This window comes from Pomacea canaliculata, linkage group LG6 (assembly GCF_003073045.1).
Source record: "Pomacea canaliculata isolate SZHN2017 linkage group LG6, ASM307304v1, whole genome shotgun sequence".
NCBI classification, from domain to species: Eukaryota; Metazoa; Mollusca; class Gastropoda; order Architaenioglossa; family Ampullariidae; genus Pomacea; species Pomacea canaliculata.
The window spans coordinates 7,612,686-7,638,884 of record NC_037595.1 but is presented as its reverse complement, the minus strand read 5'-3'; the positions used below and the strand labels follow the sequence as shown (position 1 = coordinate 7,638,884).

The 26,199-nt window shown below is 47.3% G+C and overlaps 1 protein-coding gene across 1 annotated transcript in view; it reads right to left on the bottom strand.

The window, feature by feature from the left end:
* LOC112565738 (sine oculis-binding protein homolog) overlaps positions 1-26,199 on the bottom strand; it is a 93,735-nt gene that overhangs the window by 66,534 nt on the left and 1,002 nt on the right. Inside the window, 1 exon segment of the mRNA XM_025241427.1 lies at positions 24,667-26,176. Within this exon segment, the coding sequence (XP_025097212.1) occupies positions 24,667-24,867 (201 nt within the window). The 5' untranslated portion in view covers positions 24,868-26,176.

The following is a 26,199-nucleotide window of genomic DNA, read 5'->3' as shown; positions in this document are numbered from 1 at the left end:
CATGAAGTCACAACTGTTATCTAGTTCATCTGCATTCCTGGAGTGAAGGAAGGCATGGCGAGACATTCAATTTGTAAGCTGGCACGGAGGAATTGTTTCACTGTCTTGTCGGACGCCATCTTGTGCAGGAGCATCTTCATCACGAGGAGAGGAGGGTGGGCAAGGCGGGGGCAGGACAACAGTAAACAGAATCCTTCCCTCTGACTCCTTCTGTACCCCTCCTCTCCTTCCCTCCCTCAGTTTATCCGCTTTTCTCTCTGTAATCTTTATCTCTCCTCACCGATTTTTTTCCTCTCTTATCCCTGCCCTGTGCATCACCCGTTATCTATGCTCGCGCTTTGTGTTTGTGTGTGTGTGAGCGCGTATGTTCGTGCACGCGAGGTCTTCACGTGCGTTCCTTTGTGTAAACCAATCCAGCCACACACACACGAGAAAAGTTGAGTGGAGAATGGTTAGCTAGCTCTAAAGAGGGGAAAACCCAGCGATCCCAGGTAATTTTTATTTACGTTTTATATGATGCCAAGTGCACGCCCATGTCTACCTCCGAGGTAAAAGAAAATAAAGGTAAGACACCCCCCGTGACCTTAAAAGTCGTAGGGGAGTGAGGTGATGGAGCCCTCCCCCACCCGGTATCTCCCAGCAGCCATTGAGGGCGGTGCCAGTCTCCTCTCACTCATCACCTGAGCTTCTCCATCCTTGGATGCGAGGTGAGGGAGCGGGGGCAGGGGTAGCTATCTGCTGACACGGGTATCGAATCGGGTAGGGAGCGCGCCTTCCGGTTTGGATGTTGCTGATCTCAACACCAGGCTCCACCACCTGCCGATGGTAAGAGGAAACAGGGAACTGTAATCATTAGTCTCCTGTCAGCGCCTCCTGCCGTCTTCCTGGTGCAGCTATGGTTCCCTCCCTCCTATGTGACGTCACTACCGGTATTCTAAAACAATCCTCCAAATACAGTAAATTAATAACTTTTCATTCCAGACTGCACTTACTGTACCCTGGGATATAACTGTCGGTGGTGTACACCCAATACACACCATGGACTACACCAGCATTCACACCAGCATTCGATCCAGAATTTTAAAACTATGAATATACTCTGTACATTAAACTGTAGACAACCCCGATATTTTCTGTCCTCCCAGAGGGTAAACAAAGACCGGTGGGATTCCCTCATGTCTGTCTGACTGGCGACAGCTCAGCAACACGAGCACGACAGTCTGGATAAAGCAATAACCACCAAACTAAAAATGTAAAAGGAAATCCACCGACCGCCTGTCCGCCATGGAAAACAACAACAAAAGCCGGTGCAGCCTCCGAGGTGAGCGCGCGGTGCACGACTGGGGAATTCTTAACATCGAAACTCAAGCGGGTACACAAAGATCAAGTAGCTCAAAAGATTAGGCGCGAGCCCTGATGGCCACCCTGTCAAAGCCTTTGCCAGACCCTGGAATTGTCTGCGCCGTTGGAAGGCGACCCCTGCATTGTGTGGCGCCACCTAGCGGACCATCATGGCTGCTTTGCCGGGGTAGCAGTGCGGTGCGTCAGAAAAATATTTCCAGGCGAGTGGCGCAAGGAATGATGTGTTTACTCTGAGAATCCACCGCATACCGGCGGTAACTTTCAAGAGACACTTTAATCTCCTACCACAGAGATTGTTGACAATTAGTGCAGCGACAGAAAATACCCGTATGTAAGTCGCGCCATAGGGGGCAATGAGGGCGCGTCCCTCTCTCACCCCTACCTCTACCCTCTACCCCTTGAGCACCTCCTACAGCTAGGAGCAACGCTGGGGTAAACCCTCGGACAAAAATTCAAACTCCTACACAAAAATGTTTGCTGTAAATAGAATTCACAAACAAAGCAGGATAAGCACCAATCAAAAGATGTCACGTGATCAAAGCTGGTCTCGCGCGCCGTGGAAGTTTCCGCCGAGTAGTTTCCCCTTCGAGGGATCCTCAATGATTATTTCAAACCTTTTACAATCTCTTACAAGGTTTGAATTGTTGGTGATGACCGTGTCACCTCAGATACAGAGGTGCTCATGAACACCTTTACATGTGTAAACGATTTACGAACGACAACCACACCTGTGTCCGTATCCGCGGATAAAACATTCGAACATCTACCGTGGTTAAGTTCAACTGCGTGTCCCGTCGACAGGTGTGCATCACGTGATGTTTGTGTCATATGCATGAACCGGTAAACAGGATCTGATTAATTATGCACAATAAAACATTATTAACAGTAAATAAAACAGTAATAAAGTCAACATGTACTGCGATAATGCGGCAACTATTTTAAAAGAATGGCGGTTAGTTTTGCCCTGGATTATGGAGACGGGTACAAAGAAGGGTGAGTCGAGAACAGGGTGTGTTACAGTGTGGGATTACATCAGATTTTCCCCCCAACCTTCTCACTTTTCGAGTTGTTTTTTTAAAACTTTTGAGCCATTTATTTCTTTGAATTTATTTTTTTTCGTTCCAGGGTAAACCGCGGATACAAAAGTACGAATGTAGTTTTAAATCAGAGGGTGGTTAAATCATGTTACAGCCAGTCAAACAGGAAATGCAACTTCACAATTTGTCTCGCCATCGCCGAGTCAAGATAACTTGATAGCCTCGCAGGTTATTCACTCTTTCAGTTTTCAAGCTACGGGTGTCGGTTTACGAACACACCCTGGCCACTACAACAGCAACAATGTCAAAATTAAAAATAGAAATTAAAAAAATAATTGTCACGAATTGCTCTCTCTCACAGCTTTTCACTCCACCCACCACATCCCTTCCACCTTTCACTGCAGAGTTGCATGACGGGACACTCGGGTGACACGAAATATCCGTGGGTAGAGAATGCGTCACTGGACTCCACAGGGCTTGGGTTACACCCGGTCACGTGATAGCCTTGCTGCCAGGTAGATGACACCCGACACCTACCATCATGGTTGCACTGACGAGGGGTAGGTGTGTGACCGACACAGGGTGTATCACGGAAAGTGAGGTTAGCTTCCATAAAATTTTATTCTTCCTTATCCCTCCTTCTCTCACTTTTTCCTGCTGCTGACTGTTGCTTTTTTTGTGAGTAGTACAGTTGTTCTTTTGTGGTTCACAGGTCACGACGATCTTTGGAGCAAATAATAGTGCGCTGCATGACTCAAGGAAATGTACTCTAACAGCCTTCTGCTACCTGTCACCCGGATGAGGATGAGAAAGTAACAGTAAAGCTGATAGTGCTCCAGTACCTGTGTTTAGGGTGGAGGAGAGGGATGTGAGTTTGATAGAAGTGGTTCCAACAGATATCTCAGTTACTCTGAACTCTGTTCATACGTCCTCAACGCAACAGCGGCAACGCTCGGAAGTGACGTCATGACCTAGACACGACCACGGATTGTGGATTGTAGTCTCGAAGGTCTCAGGTGGGTTCAGTATGTGGCAGCGGGACACCGCACCTGTATGAGGGTGGATTGGCTCACCATGGAACCTATGCTTGAGACAGTTTTCACTATAAATTATTCAAAAAGCAACTTAATCCCAAAACTCGATAAACGAGTTTACAGCCAGGAGCACATCGGCTACAATCAATGTCCAGGATGTTCACACACCGACTACACCCTTGGCCCAGTGAACCACTCACTAGACAGCGGCGAGAAGAAAACAAACCAGAAAGTCCAGACTCCGTGACAGGACTTCAAACACTTGTCTTAACAACAAACAAAGAGCAGACAACTTATTAACGACAATAAACCAACAGGCTACAGAGACAAATTCATCAAGGTGTTAATAAAACATTCGACAGAAAATAATCACAGAAATATTAAAAAAAATAAGGATATCTATTGGAGAGAGAACATTTAGCGCACATTAAATTAAATGTAAACATCCTGCACTTGTCTATTCTGTCTCTTTTTTTTTTTCTTTTTGAAGACGTATTTCGGTGAGATGTTTGTTTGTGTGAATGTGTTTACAATATGCGACTTGATGCAGACACCAACCTCCTTTCCCGATAATCTCCTCCCTTGAAAAATTGGAAACTGGATCCAATAAATAGGGTGAGAGACGTGAAACGTGCACCGTACCCAGGGTGCGTTTGTGTGATAAGACTGAAAGTGAGAAAGAGCTAAATCTGGGAGTGAATGTACGGGGGGGCAGCAGCCAGTAACCGGAGTGAAGGCGGGTAACAGGAGGCAGGCCCCGCTCCCCCCAGACACCCGATACATGACACAGGCGCGTAATCTGATAAATAAAAGCGCTGGTTGGCTAGAAAATCCACGACAGACAATAATGCCAGGTAATTAAGCCCTGGACACGTGGTAGTCGGATCTCGGCTGGAGGGGTCAGGTGACGTAATGATGTGTCTGATCGCACGTAACAAGGCGTGCCGTCCATCGCGAATGATTGAGTGAAAGAATAAATAAATAGACTTTCCTTCCTTATAGCCGTTATTTTTATCTGTGGAAACTAGGGTTGTGCATGCACGTAGGGTCACGTGTCTTCTTGCTACGTCACAATACGCACGCACGCACGCACTTGTCTAGTCCCTCATTCGCTCACAGAAAATATTATTGTGTCTTACAGGAGGTAGTTCTCGAATATTGAAGAAGCTGTCAGAAAGCAGTTCATATTTTCATGTAAGGCTTTCTGAAAGTGTAAATGATGTTAGTCGTAACGTGGTTATACTTTAAACAAGATGGCGCTGGTGAGTGACGTATTCATACAACCACGCATGCGCGCTCATGCACACAGACACACATGGAGCTCACGATCAGTTTATATTTGTCTTTTTTTCACTTTTGGACAACCAAAGGAGACATTTGCTGCACACGACTCCAAGGCATCCTATGTAACAGTGCACGTCACCTTGTTCCGCTCCCGTGATAAGCCGCGCGAACTGTTTCCTCTGTCAGTGCAACCTGTTGCCGCGCATCACGTCACTGAGGTGGGGGAGGGGAGATGTGAGAGGTGGGAGAACGATGTGGTAAAGGGTTAAAGGTCAACTGGCAGCAGTGGAGGTGATATCGTCATCACATCAACCGCGTCGTCATGGGAGAGCAGAGCCTGAGCCATCAGGCTGGTCACGTGGTCCGACTGTATGGTGACGTGTTTGTGTGTGTGCGTGCGTGCATGCTCGGTGGTCCTGTAACGCATTCTGTGGGGGACAGATCTTCAAACCTGTCATTGAAAGACAAAAGCTGCCTTGTACACCGCACCTTGTTTTTTTTTTCTCTTTCTCTTTGTAATCGACTCTGTCCCTTCGATATGCGTGTGTATCGATGTCTGTATGTATACACCACTTCGAGAAGTAAGTAACCCTGTATATTCTTTTGAGGAAAAGAAAGGGAAGAACAGGAAGACGATGAGGTAAAATTTTGTTGGTACTGGTTAACCACATACTTTTTCTTTCTTCCTGTCTTTTCCCTGCAGCCCAGCTACAACATGGCTGCTCCCTAACATTCCCGCCGCCATCATGGCTCCCCAAACCTACATCCGAGCTGCACGACGACACAACATCGTGATCCGTGATGTCTGTCTTCCTGTCTGACAAACCCTTTGCCCCACCCATCCCCACCCACCCCTCGACGATACGCGCGATGCAAGGCCATCGCTGTGCTGCAGGTACAAGACGTCAGGGGTGGGGTCACGGGTGGGGTCAGGGGTGGAGGGCGCAGGTCGCAGCCGCCCCGCATGCGCACATCAGTGAAGAGGCTAGGGGGGTTAGTTTGTCGGGTGGGTGGTGTGTGTCGGGTGGAACCCGAGGTAAGTTGTCTTTTCCTTTGCGGCGAGACGTATTACTTGATCATCTCCGCCGAAACCGCCCAGCAGGCCAGGCAGGCATCCAGCCAGCGCACGCCGCACTTCGAGACCCCGCGGTTCCGCCGTGTGCAGGGGTCTCTTGACGTGGGGCTGCTCGTTTCCTGGGTCACGGGGAGATGGGAGGCAGACAGGTAGACCAAGCGATCGGAGGCGTCCTCCTCGGCGCATCAACAGCGGCACCATGGCCTCCCCACCCGACTTCTCCCTCCCCACCCGCCGCGCGGGGGACTGAGGCGCCGTACACCCGCATGCCAGACATCAGAGGCCGCATGGCGCACATTCCAGCGACCAACAGTCAATGGGGCGGCAAGGCAGTTGTTTACATACGCAAACATGGCCTTCATGCTGCACGCTGGCTCATCCTCCCCCAAGAATGTCCACGATGAAAACAAAACAAACTTGTTGAAACCGATCATGTTCGCGGTTCAAAACCAGTTGTTTGTCACCGTCTGAAACCCAGCAGCTTGTCTAGCCAGAGTCACTTTTCACCATTTGAGCTTTTTTTTCTTCTCGAATTATACAGGTAAAGGTCTCCTCACCCCCCTTTATATTCGTTGGGAGGTGAGATGTTAAGAGATGAGACCGATTTTTTTTTTTTTAGGGACGATCATTTTCTCTTACCTTACTTTCAACCGCCCACACATACCCAAGGAGTCAGGTATCCACTCTATAGCAGGATCATCTACAGGGGAAATATCTTGCGCATCATGGGAATGGAACCGGCGGGTAAACGTGCCTTCGGGTTGGAGCGTCTGTCCTCTAACGACGAGGCTGTTCGCTTCCCTTTTCTTTTCCCCTAAAGACCAAAAACTAGATAATCTTGATAAAAACGAGAAAAAAATCTGCAGGTCAGCCTTACAATCTGGTGTGCCTATCAAACGAAGGTCAAAAAAAGGGTAATGAAGCAGATGGCTCCGTTACAGCGAAGAAAGGTGCCTCCCGTGCAGGGCGGATAACTCGGTCAGCGATTGGTGAAGAGGGGAGGTAACTGGAGATTATCGTTATATCCTCTTCCAAGACGAGTCGGGCGATGGGCAGGGTTTATGGGACAAGGGAGCCGACTCGAGGGGCACGGTTTGTAAACCGAGACTGGCTAACGGAGAGGACTCGCGAGGGTTCAGAGGTTAAGTCCGAGACGCTGTCAGGTTAAGCACATAATCGACGAGTACTTTAGACGATCCCCACCCAGCAACGAACCTCCCTCGCTGGATTTCCTCACCTCCCCATCTCCTATCTCTGTCTTCCATCTACCCCCAACCATTCTCGTATTCTATTCCTCCTCAATGCACACGAACGCACACACAAACACTATTCTTAACCTCTTCACGTGGGGCAACGACTTTTTTCTGAAATTTTCCCGATCTCTAAATGTAAAACAAATCGCTGAAATGTCACTTAGATCACTTTCTGACAAACTTATTTTTGTGTTTAAAAGGAGATTGGGTAAAATGTGATGAGTAGAAAGAAACACTGATTTATTAATTATCGAAGAACTCAGTTAATACGACGCTAACAAGTTCGCAGTGTGCGGTCTCCTATTGAACTCCTCGCCGGCTACCTAATAAAAAACTCTCTGACTAGATGAAAAATCCCTGATACTCTCAGCGATGACGTGAGCAAGAAAAACAGATAAACGGTGTATGGTTTCGTGTCAGACATTTTTTCTGGAGGAATAAAATGAGTTCCGCATTAATTGAGAAGAGAAATGACGTGAAGGAAAGAGAACTCTGTATCGTGAAGAGGAGAGGGTGTGGGGTGAGGATGGAGGGTGGAAGAGGGATATAATGAAAGACTACACACCCCATGCCAGGTTCAGAGTGTCTCATTACAGTCTCAGGTTCGGAACCTGACAGTACCAGACTTTCAGAATCCCCGTAGGCGTTATTCGTTGGCTGTTATTTGAGAAGGACGATCCGAGCCGCCATCTTGGCTTCCAGTGCCTCAGAGGAAATCTTCCACATTCTGTATTTTGTTACTCTTTCTTTGTTCAGTTGCTTGTCTGTCTGCCTGAGTCACCGACCGACTGACTGACTTTTCTGTTTGTCTGTCTGTCCATTTATCTTACTGATTTAATCTATTTGTCTGCCCTTGTGCCTTTCTGTTTGTCGATTTGTCTTCTGTCTTGTGGAGTCTGTCATGCTGTCTTATTGTCTGCCATGCTACCAGTCTAGCGGATTAAGTTTCTGTCTACTTGTCTGATTGCCTGCCGTTTCGGGTTTCCATTTATCAGATACGTATATACATATATTTATGACCGGCAGCGAGGATGCCGAAGTCCATGAGCGGCCGTCGAGGCAATTAAAACTGAGGTAGGTAGTCATTCTAATGAAGGTAAATAAAACTGACATCAGATCAGGTAAGTTTTAGTCGAAAGGTTTGAGGGGAGGGGGAGCTGACAAAAATGAGGTGAATGAATTGATACCTGTTAATAATTAATATCTGTGTAGATTGGAGGCTGGTTCTACACAAATTTCTCTTTCAGCATCTCCATAAGTTCATTGGATCTTGTACCCGACCCTCCTACTCCAACTGCTTTCAAAAACATGTCCACACACAGTATGTAGGCAAACACAACCTCTTTCACAGAGAAAACAGAGAGACTATAAGTAAGGACAGAGTGAAGGAAGGACAGACAGAGAACTGGATCGAGAAATGCAAACCGTTGCACGATCTCTCTCTCTGGTTTCCAGTACAAGCTTTCGGTCTCCCGGTGACGTCACACACAGTTCGAGTTCTCTCTCCTTGACCCTCCCTAGTGCGACATCACTACCTTCGTGATGACACTCAATCGTCCCAAAGTCATTTCTGATGGATCCTGTCCCAGCAGCGACACCTATCTCCCGATGCCAGCCTCGTGGGGGATGAACACGAAGAGGGTCTGAAAAAGCAACGCCACCCGGAGGCTGAGCTCCATCGTCGGCAGACACTGAGTTAAGTGGGTGTGTCTGTACGTCACTTCAGCTCCGCGCCGATCACCTCCACTTCCATCCTTCATCTCTGGTATCGTCGCCGCTCTCAAGTTCTTGACCGTCTCTCCTCCTCCCTTCCCGCGGTTATGGTGGTCGACACGGACGTAGCGGCGCTCGCCGGAAGTGACGTGGGTGAAGGCTACGATCTTGAGGCGAGTTGCGAACAGCATCATCCCGTACTTTAATGACTTGCAGAAACCGTTTACATTACCCAGGTACCTGTCTCCACGATCCCATGGCATCCAAACTGTTCTTCCGAGCACACCTCACTGTCATACGTTGTTTCTTAACTGTTCAAAGTGCTGAAACGCGAATCTTCTGGAAAAAAAAACCCTAGAAAAGTCTGGCAAAATTGTCAGCCAGGTTTGGACTTAAATTTATTAACCAAAGTTTTATTGTCCCCAACGTTCGCTCCCAAAACTACTCTGTGGGCGACCTTCACAATCTTGGTCAAACGCTCGACACGGAGAAGCGCCCTAAGCTCCACCACGTGACTTCATAAACCTCTCGACTCCTTGTAATTATGTCTCACCTTCCCACAACACACTGGAAGGTGGCCTCTAGAAGTATTAAGTTGTGCTTAAACACATTCTGCTAATACGAACTTGGCTCTAACCTTTCTCTGTCCCACTGACCCGGGGCAAGGTTTCGCCGGCAACAAAATCCCAGTATTGTGTTCAACCCTACTTTCCACTTTTCTCAGCTTTTTAACTTTTTTTCAGGAACATAAACACGGGCTTCAACAGCGGATCTGTCGGTTGTACTCGCCTTACCCTAAAGAAAAACAAAAACAATTTAATTTCACGGTACACTCAACCGTCGCGAGGGAAAGACAACCACAACTTTGATGGTTGACTGAGCTTGTGAACGAGTTGTCTGTTCTTTAGCGACAGCAAGGACGCTTGTGGAGAAAAAGTAATTTAATAACAACCTCATTCTGGGCAAGCGAGGCGCCATTCACGGTTATTAAGTTCTAGATTAAAGTAGTCAAGTGATTCTTCATGCTCGGTCCAGTTTCAGTCGAGTAAAAAAAAAAAAAAAGTTGAGGTGATCAGATGTTGTCCTCTGGAGAACTACGCAGATGAGGCAAAAATAATTGTAAAAAAAGAGCGGAGGAAAGAGTAATGAAGTGTCTCGAGATAAATAACCTACTCTCACATTTCCGACGACGATCACTTCAATTACACTGCAGCTATGGATACGGGCGGGCAACCGCCAGGTGCGAGTCCTGTAGATGCTGCCTTCGGTCTCTCAGGTAACGCGACACCTGCACAGGTAACTGTGGAGAAATTAGTGGACAGGGCTGTGTCGGCCAGCATGTGCAAAAACACAAGTGCATGCTTCATGCATACAGAACATGTACCTATATATCTTTAACTACATTCACACATTTGTACGTACATACGCAAGTGATGTGTGCAGACACACAGACGCCCATCCATGAATGTAATCATGCCGCAGGTCTAATAGACCTATATGTATCTCCGCTTACTATTGTTCTTCTTGAGTGTGTTTACGACAGTTTCTAGTTTCTATTCTTTCAGTGGACTGCTGACTTTACTTCAGATTACGGTTGCTAGGGATGTATCCAGCTTTCCTCCTTTTCTCAACCTATGGTGAATTCTGTTCACATTTTGAACCCACCGACTGCATATCAAAAAGAATGAATGAAATATTATTTGTTAGTCCGTTAGTGTTAATGCTTATAAATAGTTTATACTCCTCAATATTTTGATTATTTTAACTGAGTCTCTAGAGTTTATATTTAATTGTAGGTTTAGTCCTTTGATATCTCCTGTAATCAATCTTCCGCAAATTAACTGATGGTAACCAGTCACGTGTTCGGTCCCCTGGGGACAAAAACCCTTTAGTTCGCTTCTGGTGAGCACTCACATCTTTCTTTCTTTCCGTTTTAATAATGAGGGGAGGGAAAGAAAGAAATTAGGGTTAAAAAAGATTGTTCATCTCTCTCTCTGTATATCTTTCTTTAGTGAAGCTTCTGGAAGGTCTCTTACAGACATGATGCGCCATCTGATGTATGTACGGCCTTGATGTATGTAAGCATTTCTACTCTCAATAACGGGATAACTCATTCAGCAGCACTTGCACCCGGAACTGACGTCACTTGTTGAACATACACCCAATCCTTGTTCCGACAAACTTTTCACCTTTCGAATCGTTAAAAGAATTTGTTTGGGCGAAGCCCCATCGACCGGACAACGAACGTGGTCTCACCTGCCGAGCGCTTCACACAACTAACAGTCTCCCTCTGTGACTACCTGTAGCAGGTGAACATTGCACCTTTGTGTATGTTTGTATATCTACGGTGTACCACTCTAACATAGTTGACCCATAAATGAACTTTTAAACCTCCTTAGCCGCTTCTGTCTTTTCAAACTTTTAAGTAAAAAAAAAAAAAAAAATCCTTCTTTCAAGGATTGTGGAAAGATTTTCTGCGTCTGATGTTTTGCCCTCCCGGTGAAGCCAACGGGTCGCACATCAATAGTTCTCTCCCCTTCGTGGACGAAATGTGAGAAGCCAGGGCTTGGTTGTCTACCTTGGCGGGACGATTTAATTGCGCTACCTGCTGCTATTTAAACAAATTATGCCCAGGACTTGGGGAAACCGTAGAGAAGGGACACTTGAGAAAGCCCTGTTTACCCTTCTCAAATACCCGGCGCTTTCGCTGACATGGTCACGAGGTCCTCTCTCTTCCTTCTCTTGTCGACAACTTGAAAACTGCAGCCAATCAGAAGAGTTGTGAATTGGGAAAGACTAGAGAATATACGCAGTATTTCACGATGCCCTGCCCATAACAACAAATGTTTTTCAAACTTATTCAGTTGCCGTATGATGACATTTTCTCGTCTGCGACAATTTTACAAAGGTGCTCGGATAATCACTTTTTTTTTCTTCTTTTATTTCTAACATTGTCTTAATCTATATGTCAGGACCTTACTGTAGCCAGCAAGATTATTGCTTTAGAAAGTTTTATTTATTATTATTATTATTGGGGGTTTTTTCTCATTAGGCTATGTGAAGTACCGCTGAAAGTCATGTCCGGTCCTATGGCTGTACAAATGTACGACTGCCGTCCATGAAAGACTTACCAAACATTTTCTCCTGACAAAGTCGGACTGTGGGATGTGTTCAAAGTTAAAACATCTCGAACAAGACACCACAACCCGGTATTAGGAATTGTTGATGCAGTTGCCTCTCCATTGAAGTCTGAGTAATTTAGGATTACATTGTTCCACATGATGGTTGCCTTCGAGAAGACTTGCCTGGAATCGTTGGCCATGTGCAGGGCACCATAGCATCCTCGAGGTCCCTGAATATTTTTGGTTTATTAATACTGAGTTTAAAATAAATAACATTTATGTTTCTTTTATTTTTTTAATTAATTAATTTATCAGAATACGACCACGCAAAAAATATCAACATCTTACGGTTTCTCAAAGGACGCAGGTGGTAAAATCTGAACTATGACACCAAGTGTTATCATCGCGATGGTCACATCTGCTAACATCTCCAAGCTGTCATCTGTTGGCATGTCAAAAGTCACACCTCCTAACAGCTCAAAGGCCGCATTTGCTAACATCTGAACGATTTCACCTGCGTGCATCTTAAAGGTTTCATCTGCTATCATCGCAAAGGTCACACCTGCTCACATACCAACGCACTCATCTGTCGACATCATAAAGGTCACACATCCTGACATATCAAAGATCGTATTGGCTGACATCTCAACCTGATAACATCTCAAAAGGTTACAACCACGGCTCTTGATTGGCTAGATCAACGGAAAATGATTTCTCCGAAACATAGACCTCCATCGGATATATTGTGCTTTGATCATTTAACTCCCCTTTATGAAATTCATCAATTAAATTTTCTTCCCTTTAATTACCTTTCACTGCACATTTCTCTCCTTTCCCTTCAAATCATAAATCTTATTTTTGTGTTTATTAAAAAAAAAATTTGGAAATTCTTGGTGTGGATGGAAGGGAATCAATAGCTCAGCCTGCAAGAAAGTGGATCCAGCCCCTGCAGACAGTTATGGCAGACTCGTATAGCCATTGATTCGTGCTTTCCACTTTCAAAGGACAATATATTCTATAAAATCTTACCATAAATGCCCCTCCCCACCACAAAAAGAATAAAAACAACACGCATTAATCACGCATGTTGCCTGTATATCCCGACACAACACATTGATTACATGTTTGTTGACGGAGGCTGTACTTCAAACACAGATAATACGTCTTACAAAAATAACATGACACTCTGCACTAAATCAGAAAATCGACTTTTAACTCCGAGATGTCTGCAAGGTAGCAAACAATGATGAGGATGGTTCGATTCCCAAAGTACATGACGAGGAGTCCACGGTGCAAGAAGGGGTCGTGTACAGGGGTCACGTGACATCTGACACAGTAAAGGCTCTTGACTCTGGAGGAGGTGGTGGGTGTGAACGGGTGCCAGGCTAGGGGTAGGGGTGGGATGAGACTTTTGGTCTGCAATGTCGTCGAGAAGAAGAAGCAAGAACGTCCTGTTTGTTCCTTTATAATTATACAAATAAACAGCCTTTCCCATATTTCAACGAATTTCTTAAGTTAAATCCTGGTAACACAAGCAAACAAGCATACTGATTGGTTTGTTTACTGCCAAGAAATCAATCAACATAATGATTCTAATTTTTTTTCCCAGTCAGGAGGAAATTGTTCAATCATTCACAAAGCCAATCTTCCCACTCTCCATTCTCCTCTTATCTCAGTATTTTTATATTCCTTAAATAAATTGCGAATTATAGTCACAACTCTGTATTTAGAAAAGAGAAGGAGAAGAAGGGTGCAGCCTCTTACATATATATTCACATCCGCATTCACACACTCACTGGCACATACCCGCCTACTTCCTCCTCCACCACTTGCCTCCCATTGTCTCATTAGCCACTAGTACAGTCTGTGAGTGTGTGTGTCTGTGTGTGTGAGTGTGTGTGTCTGTGTGTGTGTGTGAGTGTGTGTTAGTGTGAGTGTGTGGAGGGGGAAACACGTGTCAAAGTATCTATTTACAGTCTGGGTTTTCCAAGCTATTTTTGCCCCTGATTTCTTCTCTCTTTCACACCATCTCTTGAAATTCTCGACAAAACTAAATGTGTTGATTGCTTGTCCTCTAATTTCCTTTCTCGTCTCATTGTCTCCGACGACAGTAGCAGTAATAGAAGAAGAAATTGCGCGTGGAAGCAGAGAACCAGGTAAAAGAAAAAAAAACTACTGTAAATTATTTCATTAAAACTAAAGAAGGGAAGTGTAAGTTTCGTCAAACGTTCGTAACTGGATTTCTTCTACCAGTCACATTTCTTTATCGGAGAAGACGAGGAAAGAAAACAATGTAACAGATGAGGACAGGGCGATGTGAAGAGGACAGTGTGATGTGAGTAGAAGAACGAGGACAGGAAGATGTGAAGTGAAATAAGAATGTAATGTGACGAGGATAGTATGACGAGTAAACGAGGTGTGACACGAAACGACGAGAAGGGCAATATGATGCACGATAACAGGAAGATGAAGATGATGATGAGGAGGAGGAGGATGCGATGTGATGTGAAGAAAATGTGACTGAAGTATTTTTTTTTAAACTTTACTAATATTTCTTCTGCTGGTCTGACTTCCCTCTCTCTCTCTCATTCCGTCTTTAGGAGTTAACTTTCTTTTTGTCATCTATTCAGTCTTCTCCGAATACCCGGGTCACGCAAGTGCAATGCGCGATTAGTAACAAACAAAAAGTCAGACGGTGAACCCTGCACGAATGCTGACTCACACACATACACACGCACACATTACTCACACACACGCACTCACACACACACGCACCATCTCACTGTTCATTACCCTGCCGGCGCCAGGACTGCACGACCTCAGTGTGTGTTCTTGAGGTTAGAATCGAACCGCGACACCCGAGAAGCTGCGCTGGGCAAGACGGAGCTGTCTTGTTGCACACTGTGCATAATAAATCTCACGTGACCTTGCCAGCTGTAACACGAGCCCAGGAATATTTGGAAATACACAGCCAGCAGCAGACAGCACCAGCACGCACGCAGCAAGGCACGCACACAAACGCACACACATACATGCTGAGAGAGAGAGTTTATTCCGGGGTGGCGGGTAAAGTCGTGGTAGGTAGGTATATCGGAGTACATAGTAAGTGGAAGTTGCCACTGGTATTTCACAATACCCGTAATTTTTCAGGGATTGTTGCACACGACTGCTGCCTGACGGGAAGGGGTGGGGCTCGATGACGAAAGGTTGGGTTAGGGTGGGGTGGGGTGTGTGGTTGGTGACTGTACGACATAGGTAAGGCAGCGAGCGTTGAGTGTGTTGTTGGAGTGGGGTGGGATGTGGTAGGGGTTGTCGTGGTGGTTGTGACAGACATGGGTACCCGCAGTGCACTTCAGTGCCCTCTCCTAAAAACCCTCGCTAAGTAAGTTCTTGCGAAATAAACCTGCAAAGTGCTGCATGCATGCGCGTTCGTCTGTGTGTGTGTGTGAGAGAGAGAGAGAAAGCGCGTGCGTGCGTGCTAGGATGAAAGAGTGAAGCGAGAAAACAAGTGGATTTTTTTTTTTTTTTTTTTTTGCAAACGGCGTTCGATGATTCCGTCGGTCGAGAGTTTTCATCAATGTTTTGTCCTCGTCGCTCATCCCCTCACCCACCCCTCCCACTTTGCCTAACATGGGGGAGGGGGACAGGGTGGGGTGGGGGTGGGGAAAGGTAGAGTGGGAGGGGGTGGAGTGAGTGCAGTACGTTCTATGTCTAGACTCCATCGGAAGTGGGCGTCATTCCTTCTTTTTAGATCTTGCGCTCTGAATACAGGCTACCTACCCCGTCTGGTCTAACCGACAAGGCCAGCCCACCTCCACCCGGACCAACGTCAGTGGAATATTGGTCCACATTGGAGGAAATTTCGAAGGGAAATGTATGATTAGAGGAGGGAAGGATGGGAAAGGGGCTGGAGACGTGGCGAGAACCTAGAAACAAACCTTATCTTCGTGAATTACGACACCGCGCGCAGGATGCCGATGTAAGCGAATGTGACGAAAATGCCGATAAAGTATCTACAGAAAATAGTTTTTAAATCTGTAGGCTGACATGTTTTGCAGTAACACCTGTAACACCTATAACAGCTGGTTAGGGACGAGACTAAAGGTAGAAGTGTTACAGTCGCCAACTCAGACCAAGGAGTCTCCAAGTTGTCACCTTTGTGAGGACGTCCAGGGAGACGAGAAGCCGCTTGTCGCATTGAAAAATCGTTTGACAACACCGCCTCTGCATTTCTGGAACAGATTCTTCAGACAGAGTAGGAGGAGAGAGAGAAAGAAAGAGAGAAAGCGTTGTACGTTCTTGCACCCGAGGCGTGACAGATTGGGAAATGATGACACCAGCTGTCATCCCTCGCTTTCTGCATGGAGGAGCTGCAACTCCTCGGATGCGCTGAGTGTTTTATCTTTTTGAGGAAAGAGGTCGACAATCGATGAGGTGCGACGATGGTGTGCATCAGTCTTACAGCAGCCACCAGAGTTTTGCACAGTCACTTGTGATTGAGTGCAACTCTTGTCCCTCGTGACTGTTGCTTGCTGCAAGTGTCGCTAGGTAACGCTTTGTATGTTGTGTGAAAACATGCACGGCAGTCGGGAGTGAAACATGGAACATAGATACAGCCGACATTTTATTTTTCCAAAAAAATGTAGATAGTCGTTATTTACAATAATGGAACTATTGTAAGCAAAAGAAAAAAGTGAGCGGTGTGTCTGTGTGTGAATAGTTCCATAAGTTTGTTAGTACGGCCACGCCAGGGAGAGAGAAGAGGAGAAGGAGAAATGGGAGGAGAAGGAAAGACAAGAATAGTTTACACGATGCAGCCACACTTACAGACACAAAGTTTACACTCCCTGTAGGTTTAGTGCTGCTATAACCTGCTACCGGTGTAACATCCTGTGGACGAGTCTAAAAGGCCTTCAAGTCACAACCGAGCATCTTTATTAGTCATCTTCACTACAAATAAATGCCGAATATACTTCTCTCTCTCTATCACGTGACCTCGCGCACTCACATGTGGAGACACAATGAGAACCAGAAAAAGCAAAGAATTGTTTCGTTGAAACAAACCGAGGCTAAAGGAAATCAAAAGCAAGGTGAGGTCACAGGTCGCCCCCAGGGTGTATATATATGTATATATGTACAGGTGTACAGCAGACACAGCTATCATATCGGGGAAAGGAGGGTCAGGGTTAAAGTTCAGCTGACGCATGTACCTAATAAATAAATATATAAATAAATCAAATCCTGTCAATGCCCTATAGTTAATTACCAAGGTAGAAAAAAAACCCCGGCGAAACTAGTATCTTTTCTAACGGTGGGTCTTAATTAATTACTAACCACTGGGACAAAGATGACGATGACTGGACATTTGGAGTTTTCAGTGGGTTTTAGTCGACTGTTGGGACATTTAAACACTAATGACTCATTAGACATTTAGTTTCACAATGGCGGATGTTTATCAACAAACAGAAGAGATGGGGACAGTAAAGTCCAGTCCAGCTGTGGTCGTAACTTAAAACTAGTTTTGAAAGGTTGGTTGGTCTAAGCACCTCGTTGATCTGCCCCTCCACAGGCCAGCAACGGCAAAGATTTCAACATGAATGTCGACTGTTGCCCACCGGGACGGGTCCACCCGGAGCTGACATTTAGAGCATCAGCGGCTATTACATTAGCAACACAGCAACGTGATGCACAGAGAGGGAGAGGGAGGAATATTGCAGGCAAGATGCTGATCAAACTGTTTCCACAGTCAGTCTTGCGGAAAGTCGTCACACACATACATGCTCCTCCAGCAGCAACTCCACAACCTAGAATACGCACACACATACACACACACATACACACGTACACACATACACACGCACGTATGTCTGAGCGAGCACGTGTAGCGTGCACAGATCGATGTCGGTGTTCACGGTATTGATGTCAACTACTTCAAAGGTTTTATTTAAACGTCTCGTAAGGTTTTTCCTTTCCGCGGCGCATGACGTCAGCACACGCCGTCTTGAACACCCCACCCCACCCGTCCCCACCCGCCCACTGATCCCTATCCCGGCCTTGCCAAACTCAGTGCGAGGCAGGCAGACGGTAAAGCCAGTCAGACTCGAATTTACTCCAATGTCGCCTTCAACCTTGAGCTGTGGAGGAGGAGGAGGAAGGAGGGGGAGAAGTCGTCAGACGGGGGGATACGGGGGAGTGGGGGAGCCTAGTCGGTTTAGGTACCATTTCAGAAACGGAGCCGTCCGCAAGAAAAAAATAAAAAGGATGAGGATGAATGGGACAGTTAGAGTGGGTGTCGATGTGTGTGGGGGGGGGGGGGGGTTCGGGGGCGTCGTGGGGGAGACTAAGGGCTCGCACAGTCTCTGGTTTGAAAAGTTTCGGGTTGCACTGAACCGTCAATCTACTCGCGGGATCTCACGCCACTTCCGCGCGAGGCGTCCCCTGACATGGCACTCGCCGGACGTGACGTCATGAAGGTGTTTGTTGTCACCTTTTGTTTGGTAAAAACAATGAAGCACATCGTAATATTTAGACATAACTCTGTTGTGTTTGTTTGTTGTCACAAGCACCGCATCCCCCCTACTCAATGTTCCGCTGAAGCTCCTCACCGTCAGAGCCTCCTCCATTCTGTGAAAGCATCGCGTGCGTGGGTGTGCGAGAGTGTGAACTGGGAAAAAACGAAGGGAGCAAAGAATGAAAGTACGAGCAAAGTAAATAAAGAAGCTAAGCAAACAATAAAGAAACTAGAAATAAAGACAGAAAGTTGCTTGGAAGAAAAAAGGAAAGAAATAAAAACAAAGAAACGAGAAAGTTCCAAAAGAAGTAAAAGAAAACCAAGCAAAGAATCAAGAAAGACAAGAAAGAAAACCCACAGTCGGCTAACTACACTGTTTTGAAAGAAATTCTTGCAAAACTCCAGTCTCAGAAGTTTCTTTCTCCTCCCCATCCTGTCGCCCTTCATCGCACGGCGGTCGTCAATACGCTTCATCGATGTCCGTGCCCTGGAGGTGTGGCGCAATCAGCAAGTTAACGCAGACGGCGCCTAAAGGGTTAAGTCAGACGCCGCGCAGTCATCTGCTCCAAGAGCGAAGCTGTCAGCAGATAAGCAAGAGCTAAAAATAGCCTGGCAGCTGCACTGACTGGGGTTCCCGTCGTGATGCCAGATCAATGGCGTGAATTCTGAACTCACTCCATCTCTCCTGTCGCCCTGGCTTTCCATAACATTTACAGAGCTGGCGTGTAGACAAAAACGTTGCCGGCGATTGACTGACTTTGTAGGTCAGGCGTCTCGACCCCACGACGTAGTAATTAGTCGTTTTTGTCACAGCCTCCCGTGAGTACGCAAGGCGATGAACGACGATATTCAATCACTGGTTGAGTAGAGCACGACGTGAATGTCGCGATCATTCCGTGGGATGTCTCCCGTAAATACGTGGCCGACGACGTAGTAGTACACAGCTGCAGTTTTACGTCTTTTGTCCAGCTGCAGTTGGCGCCTAGTGACTCTGGATCAGTCTGTCACGCAAGCCACGTGTCCGAAGCGTGACATAGGAGGATTAAGAGTATTTACGTCGTAACGTACCCTGGGGCTCCAGGTTCCGATCCCTCATGCACTACTTTAGTCTTATTGCACCCATCAAACCGACCCACAGACCCACGGAGTCTGGTCTTGTCTCCTGGAGATATGGGAGACAAATTTAAAACAAAATCTTATTTTTTTTTTAAAAAGTTTATCAGTTTTTAGTAGCCTCCTATTTGAGACTGGCTTTGGTACTCAACAACAGAAGCAGCAAAAAAGAAGAAAGTGGCGCTGAATGGTCAGGATCGAACTCAGGGGTCAGTCTGATGTGTTTCTACGGGATCCCATACTCCTGACGTCAACAGCTACCTGAAAGGTGCTCCTCGTCAGTTACCCAAAATTTTTGTTATTGCTTGCAACGTGGCATCTCTAACCTTTTACAATCATCCTGTACTATAAATAGAAACCTTACGTCATCGCGTTGGGTACTAATGTGTCTCGGGGTTTACCAGCGTGCACATCCGACATAACCGTCACAAATAGTTATCGTCCACAAAGTTTTATTTTCTCCATTTCCACAATGTCCACCCCCTCCCTCGAGCGGACAAACAGTCGTGTTATGTCTGACCTCAACCGCAAGTCGCTTGACGATCGGAGGTAAAAGGTTACTGCGCGCGAGTCAGCGACTGCTGCGGCGGAGAGTAAGCGGATGCCAGTCTCGGAGGTGGAAAAGCCAAACCTTCTCGAGACTTCCGGCTCCTAAAAAGCGCCAACAGCGTGGCGTAACCTGCGAGCTAAAACCTGCTTTTTTTTAAAGTGCTGCTGTTTGAGAATCATCGCTGAGAGAGCTTCTTGCTCATCACCTGGAACATCCTCACACCCACCCAGCCGCCCGCAGGGGTACCTCCCTCACTCTCTCATACAAGGCTAGAAAACTGCTTTGAGACGTGGGTATTATATTAAATGCTTTCATTGTGCTGACATTTTCTGCATAAATGAGTACAAAAAAAGAGAAAAGATGCAGTAACACAACTAACCATGTGGAGAGAAGGAGGGACAAGACAAGACAAAGAATCCCGACAACTTTCAAAACTTGGACTGTCGTCACTCTGGGAAGAGAAACAGTCCTGGCATTCCAGACACCAGTCCAGAGAATGAAAAAGCAAACGACGATGGTAATATCAAGTGCAATCTCGCTATTTGGCCATCTTGCCTGGGCCTGTAAGCATGAGATCGCGAGCTGTAATGATGAGAAGATGAGAGGAATGGATAAACAACAGCAGGCCACTGGACGGTAAGATCCCGAGGAAAAATGAAAGATCGCGCAGAAAAGAAGGAACAAGAAACAGAGATAATGAAGTCAAGGCATCACCTGGTGAGAGAGAGGAGGGAGGAGATGAGAGAATGAGGAAGGTGTACGTTACCGTGCGTGAGTGCGTGCGTGCGTGAGTGAGTTACCTGCGCTTAGCTTATCCAGACCCTCCAGCAGGCACATATCCTGCCCCGGCCTGCTGTCTACGGATATTTCCTGGTACAGGCTTCTATATTGCCTTACCTGCCTTGTTCTTAAAGCCTTTTTTCTAAATTGCGCACGCACGCACATATACAGAGCTCCACACACACACACAGTCGCACGCACACACGTCTTGGCATCCAACACTGTTTACGTGACTCGAGGGCAACCAGAAACCAGTTTCGCACCCACCCAACCCACCCCCATCGCCAGCTCAGTCACTCCAAATTCACATCTTCTGGATTACCCCCCATACACCCACACCTCCCCACCCCACACACACACACCTCCCGACCTCCTCCCATCTCTCCATCCTCCCCCTTTTCTCTATCACTGCTGAAGCCGAGTCCCGTTGGTTTCAGGTATCAGCCTCCCGTACAGGAACACAGCGTAGTTACGGCGCTCTCACTTTCTACCTTCCGTTATCTCCACTACCTTCCTCCCCTCACGTACCTACTCTCCTCCTCCTCTCCCTCCCTCTCCACACACTAGCCCCACTGGCAGTTCACCGGTGCCACAGCATCTCTTGAAGGCCGGGTTTTGTTCGTCTCAAATAACAGCCTCTCCTCTCCTAACACAGCGCGCAATCGCCTCCCACTTCTCCAGGGATGCGCTGGCGAAGAAAATACTGGGCAGGAAGCAGGGTTCTCCGTGGTTCCCCAAGAGGGACAGGTAACGGTGCCGGGTACGGGTGGGAGAAGGATAGGGGAGGGAGGACGAAACTATGGAGGAGTTGTCGGTCTTAAGACGTCGAACCTTCAGAAAAGTAACCACAGACTAAACACACAGCCGTCTGGAATTATCGCCAAAGGCCACGCCTGAAATGGGCAAAGGTAAGAAGATAGGTGAGGTTTAGAGTAAGAAGATAGCTGAAGCCTATCTTTAAAAAAAAGAAAACATTTAAGAGAGAAGAGGAAGTGATTAAGAGGACAGGTATGAAGATAATGTCGTGAGAGTCCAAACATTTTGCATGAGAACAACAATTCCGTCAAAGGCGGAGGAAGACGCCAAGACCAAGGAAAGAGGAGAAGGATGGGAGTAGGGGGAGAAGAAGAAAAGGGAGGAGAAGAAGGGTTGAGGGTGGGGTAGGGGGAGGACTAGCCTGACGCTGCCGCCTTGTCTCGAACCTTTGAAATGCAAACAAAACCCATTGTCTCGTCACGAAGGGCCCGGACAGGACAGGCTGTGGTTTGCAAGGTTCGACTTGTGCGACCTGCAGCAACACGAAGTGAACAGCGGACGACTGCAAGACGATCGTAGGTAGTCTGGAGGGTGACTGGATGTCAAGCTGCAAGGCGATGAGTGTAGGGGCAGCAAGGAGACCCAATGTGGGCCAAATGTGGGCTGAATGTGGGCAGCAGATTTTTACTTATCTCTGAAAACCTTGAGACAGAGGGCGTCCCACACCTGCGGGAGGAACAAGGAGGATCTGTTGCCGCGGTCTGGTCAAGCTGATGACAGAAACGATCTGCAAACTACGTCTTCCCTTCATCTACCCCACCCCACCCCACTCAACTCGCCACCAACCTGTCGTCGGGTGTTGGAGGTGAGATCGGTGGGCGGTCACCGCAAATTAGCTTGATGGGCAGTTACATCGTGTAGCACGCGCAACAACCGCAACACGCATTTCCCTTGATTGGGAAACGACGATTGCGTGCAGTGAACGCTCCTTCCTTCCTCCCTCCCTCCCGCCACTCTGCTCCCTCCCTCTCCCCCCACAACCCGACTCCACGCCTTCCATCCACACAAAGCTCTTCTCTGGCCGGGACAATTAGGACTTTTATTCTTATAAGAGCGATGCCCTCGTGTTAAGCCTCTGCTGCCATATTTATTCACGCTCCTTCCTTCATTTTCTCCCTCCTCCTCCCCCTTCCTCCGCCTTACTTCTCACATCCTCTTTCTCCCTCCCTCTCTCTCTTCCTCACTCACTCGTCCAATCAAAGAAAGCTTAGATCGACTCGTACTTCGCTCGGCGGTCTGTAGAAATGTTGCTCAGCATCCGATGTGTTAACCCTTTGCTGGCTGGAGGAGACTGGAGGAGACACGAGGGGTTATCAATAAGCTCCATGCCACCTTGTATCGCATAAGGAAAACAAGCTTGCCAAGGGATGTAAACGTATCATCCAATCTTCTGCATCTCCTCGCATTTCTTTTTCTCCGCTTCTTTTTCTTCTTTTTTAAAAATATAATTGATCATTTTCGTCCTTCGGACAGGGTGTGATTGTTTCATCTCTGTCTGAAAACTGGGTTTTCTCTCGCTTTCGTCTCGTAAATATGAGGAGGAATCTGGAGGTAAGCTGCTGTATAGCATCATCTGCATCCCTCTTTCATCCCAGTTATGTTTGGATTTGATATTTTGAATTCTGGTGGCAGATTTATTTTTGTTTCTCCCTCTTTTTGTGTATGTACGCGCTTATTTCTGTGTTTGTGCGGTTTAACCGAATGTTTTTTTGGAAGGAGGGAGTAGATAGTGGACATACGGACAAAAAAATGAACATCTAGAGAGAAAGAAAGAAAACGGATAGACAGATGGTGAGAGGAGAGAAATGACACAGCTACTCTGTTGTCTGGAAAACCACAGACAAGCTGAGTCCGAACGTAGCCGCCATAAATATTAAACGAATGTTAACAAAATAAAACTGTAATTAGCGTGATATGGAATAAAATATTGGATCCTCAGGAAAGACAAAATGTTTGTAATATTGATACAACTACAACTACTGAGGATAAGCGACAGTTAGGTTGTCGTCTGCACACAAACAGCAATGAGTAATCAGTTACTACTTGACTTCCAAATTATTGTTTGCAGAATCAGTCAGATGTTCATACCGAAAAAAGTGAATTCCGAGCAGAAATGATATTTTTGACTCAGGATTTAGTTTCATCAAAATAGAGGATAACTAAAGAATAATTTTGAAGGAAATAATTAAATGCGGGAGTGGAGTTAGGGATTTGTTCCTGTTTGGGAGGTCACCGAGAAGGACACGGGGTCACGTAAGTCCACAACCCGAACTCAATAGGGTCGGCATTATCATTTCCGGTGAGTTGTCGGCCCTTTGCGGAGTCAGAATATCAGGATGGAGGGACGGTGGGAAGTGGGGAGTGGTTGGAGGAGGGACTAAGGACATAAGGAAACAGTATATCACATCGCCGTGTCAATGAGAAAGATGACGACACTCTCAAGAACAAACAGACATTTAGACGACGAGGGCGACGACATGGTGGCTACGATTATGGGGCCTTTTGTCTCAAAGCTGTTACAGGTTTGACTAGTCTGTGCTATTTTCTTTTTACAAGTTTGAAGCTACACTGACAAAACCATCCTATCTGGAGTAGCTGGCCAGCAAGTGAAGGTCCACGATCAGGATCTCGTCGACTCTTTGTTATAAAGAGGGTTAGCAAACTCAGAAATGTAGGGGAGGGGTTAGAGACATACAAGGCAGACGACAAAATACCACAGAGAGGTTTTGGGGCAAAGACATTGGAGTTAGTGATGACAGCAGCGATGAAATGAAAGCTTGGGACGGGGCAGAAGATGTCCGTACAGTCGTATGAAAACTTGGCGAAGGGAGAGAACACATTTTCATCTGACGCGACTAACGAGAGTATTGATCTCAAGCCCGATGATGTTGATGATAACGATGGGGCAATGACAAGCATCAGCACAAACAAGAATATGTGAATATGCAAGAATACATTCATCTGGAAACATGTGTCAAGACGGTGATGATAATGACGACAACGATGATGATCTTACCTTTATGTCGTCGTTAGGTTCCTCCTTAATACGGATAGACAGCGGCCGTCCTGCAGGTGTCGCTTTACTGTCCTTCACCATCTTTTCAGGCCCGGACGAGAAAGGTGGAGATACTCCACCCGGGGGTAGCGGCACCGGGTCTCCACCGGTTTTTCCGACGTCCGTATCCTGGCTCTCCGCCTCCTGCTCCTTGCCCTCCATCTCCGAGTCGCCCACGAGCGTGAAAGACACGACGGGCCACTTGCCTCCCCTACTCGCCAGTCACCTGTCGTGCGGCACAACGGTCCAGCCTCCTCTTGCACTCACACAGGACCGCGGCAGTTTCAGGACGAGAGGAGGAGGATGCCAGCCAAGCGGGTAACTCGACACCTTGGCACCGTCTCGCGTTCTCTCACAGCTCAGGAGATCTGCTGCTTGTGTGTCTGTCGGAGGATCGGACGAGCGGGGCTTGTTCTTCCTTCACCCTTCAGCCTCGTACCAGGCTTCAGCTGCCACCTCCCTTACCCACAGCGTCTATCCAAACACAGGCTTGCGCTTGCCGCACTCGGAGCACTGCCTGGCGATGTTTACGCCAAGAACGAGAAGCCAGCGCCAAAGGTATCGGCCGAAACTCGCACCACAGCTTCCACAGTCGTCCGTCGCCGCGATGAATTGGCCACAACAACAACAACACAATAACACTTCTCACATTCAATGTCGGAAGGAAAACAATTCAAGTTTGACCGTGTCCTTGTCTTGCAGCACGATGTTGAGATACCGCCGCACACACACACAACGCACACGCACGCTGTCTCACTCACACACACACCTGTAGCGGAGGACCGTTACCTGCTGGTCACTGACGCGGCGCGACGCCGGACGAAAGTGCTGCTGCTACCTGTAAGTTCCAGTGACCCAGTCCAGGAACACTTGGCTACCTTGAGAGTCATGGTGCGAGAGGCTACATACTCCGTACTGACCCGACTTCACACTCCTCCGCCGTGAACTAAGTCGTCGTCGTTGTTGCTGGCGGCATGGTAAGAAAGCAAAGCTGCGATGAGAAGCTGGTCCAGGAAAACCGAAAAAAAAATTTTTTTTCAAAATTTTGGTGAGAGCAGGGCTTCGGTAGATACGAATGCTTTGTGAGTACCGCTGCTTGTGTGTCCCCCTCCCCACATACACAACCAACACTTGGTCACAGTCGACAGTGTCGTAAACACGGGGAGGCGACTCTGCGCCTTGTGGCAAGTCTCTGTCTCGCAGCCACTGGGCTGGTGGCGCTGCGCTCACACGCTGCTGCAAGGCCTCGGCGGGCGTCGTGCGTAGACGCAACAACCGTAACGCAGCCGTCGCCGCACGCGGTACGCGGGGCCCACACCAGGCCCTCCCCACAACCAGCGCCCCCTGACTACCAGCAAGTCCCGCGCCGGCTAGCGGACAGGGGATACAACTCGTGGGGAGCGTGTGGAGAGAGGAGGAGGGTTCCGCCAGCACTCCGCGCCCCTTGTTACGGCGATGGTGTGCGTCAGTCCTGTTGATGCGAGTGTGTAATTA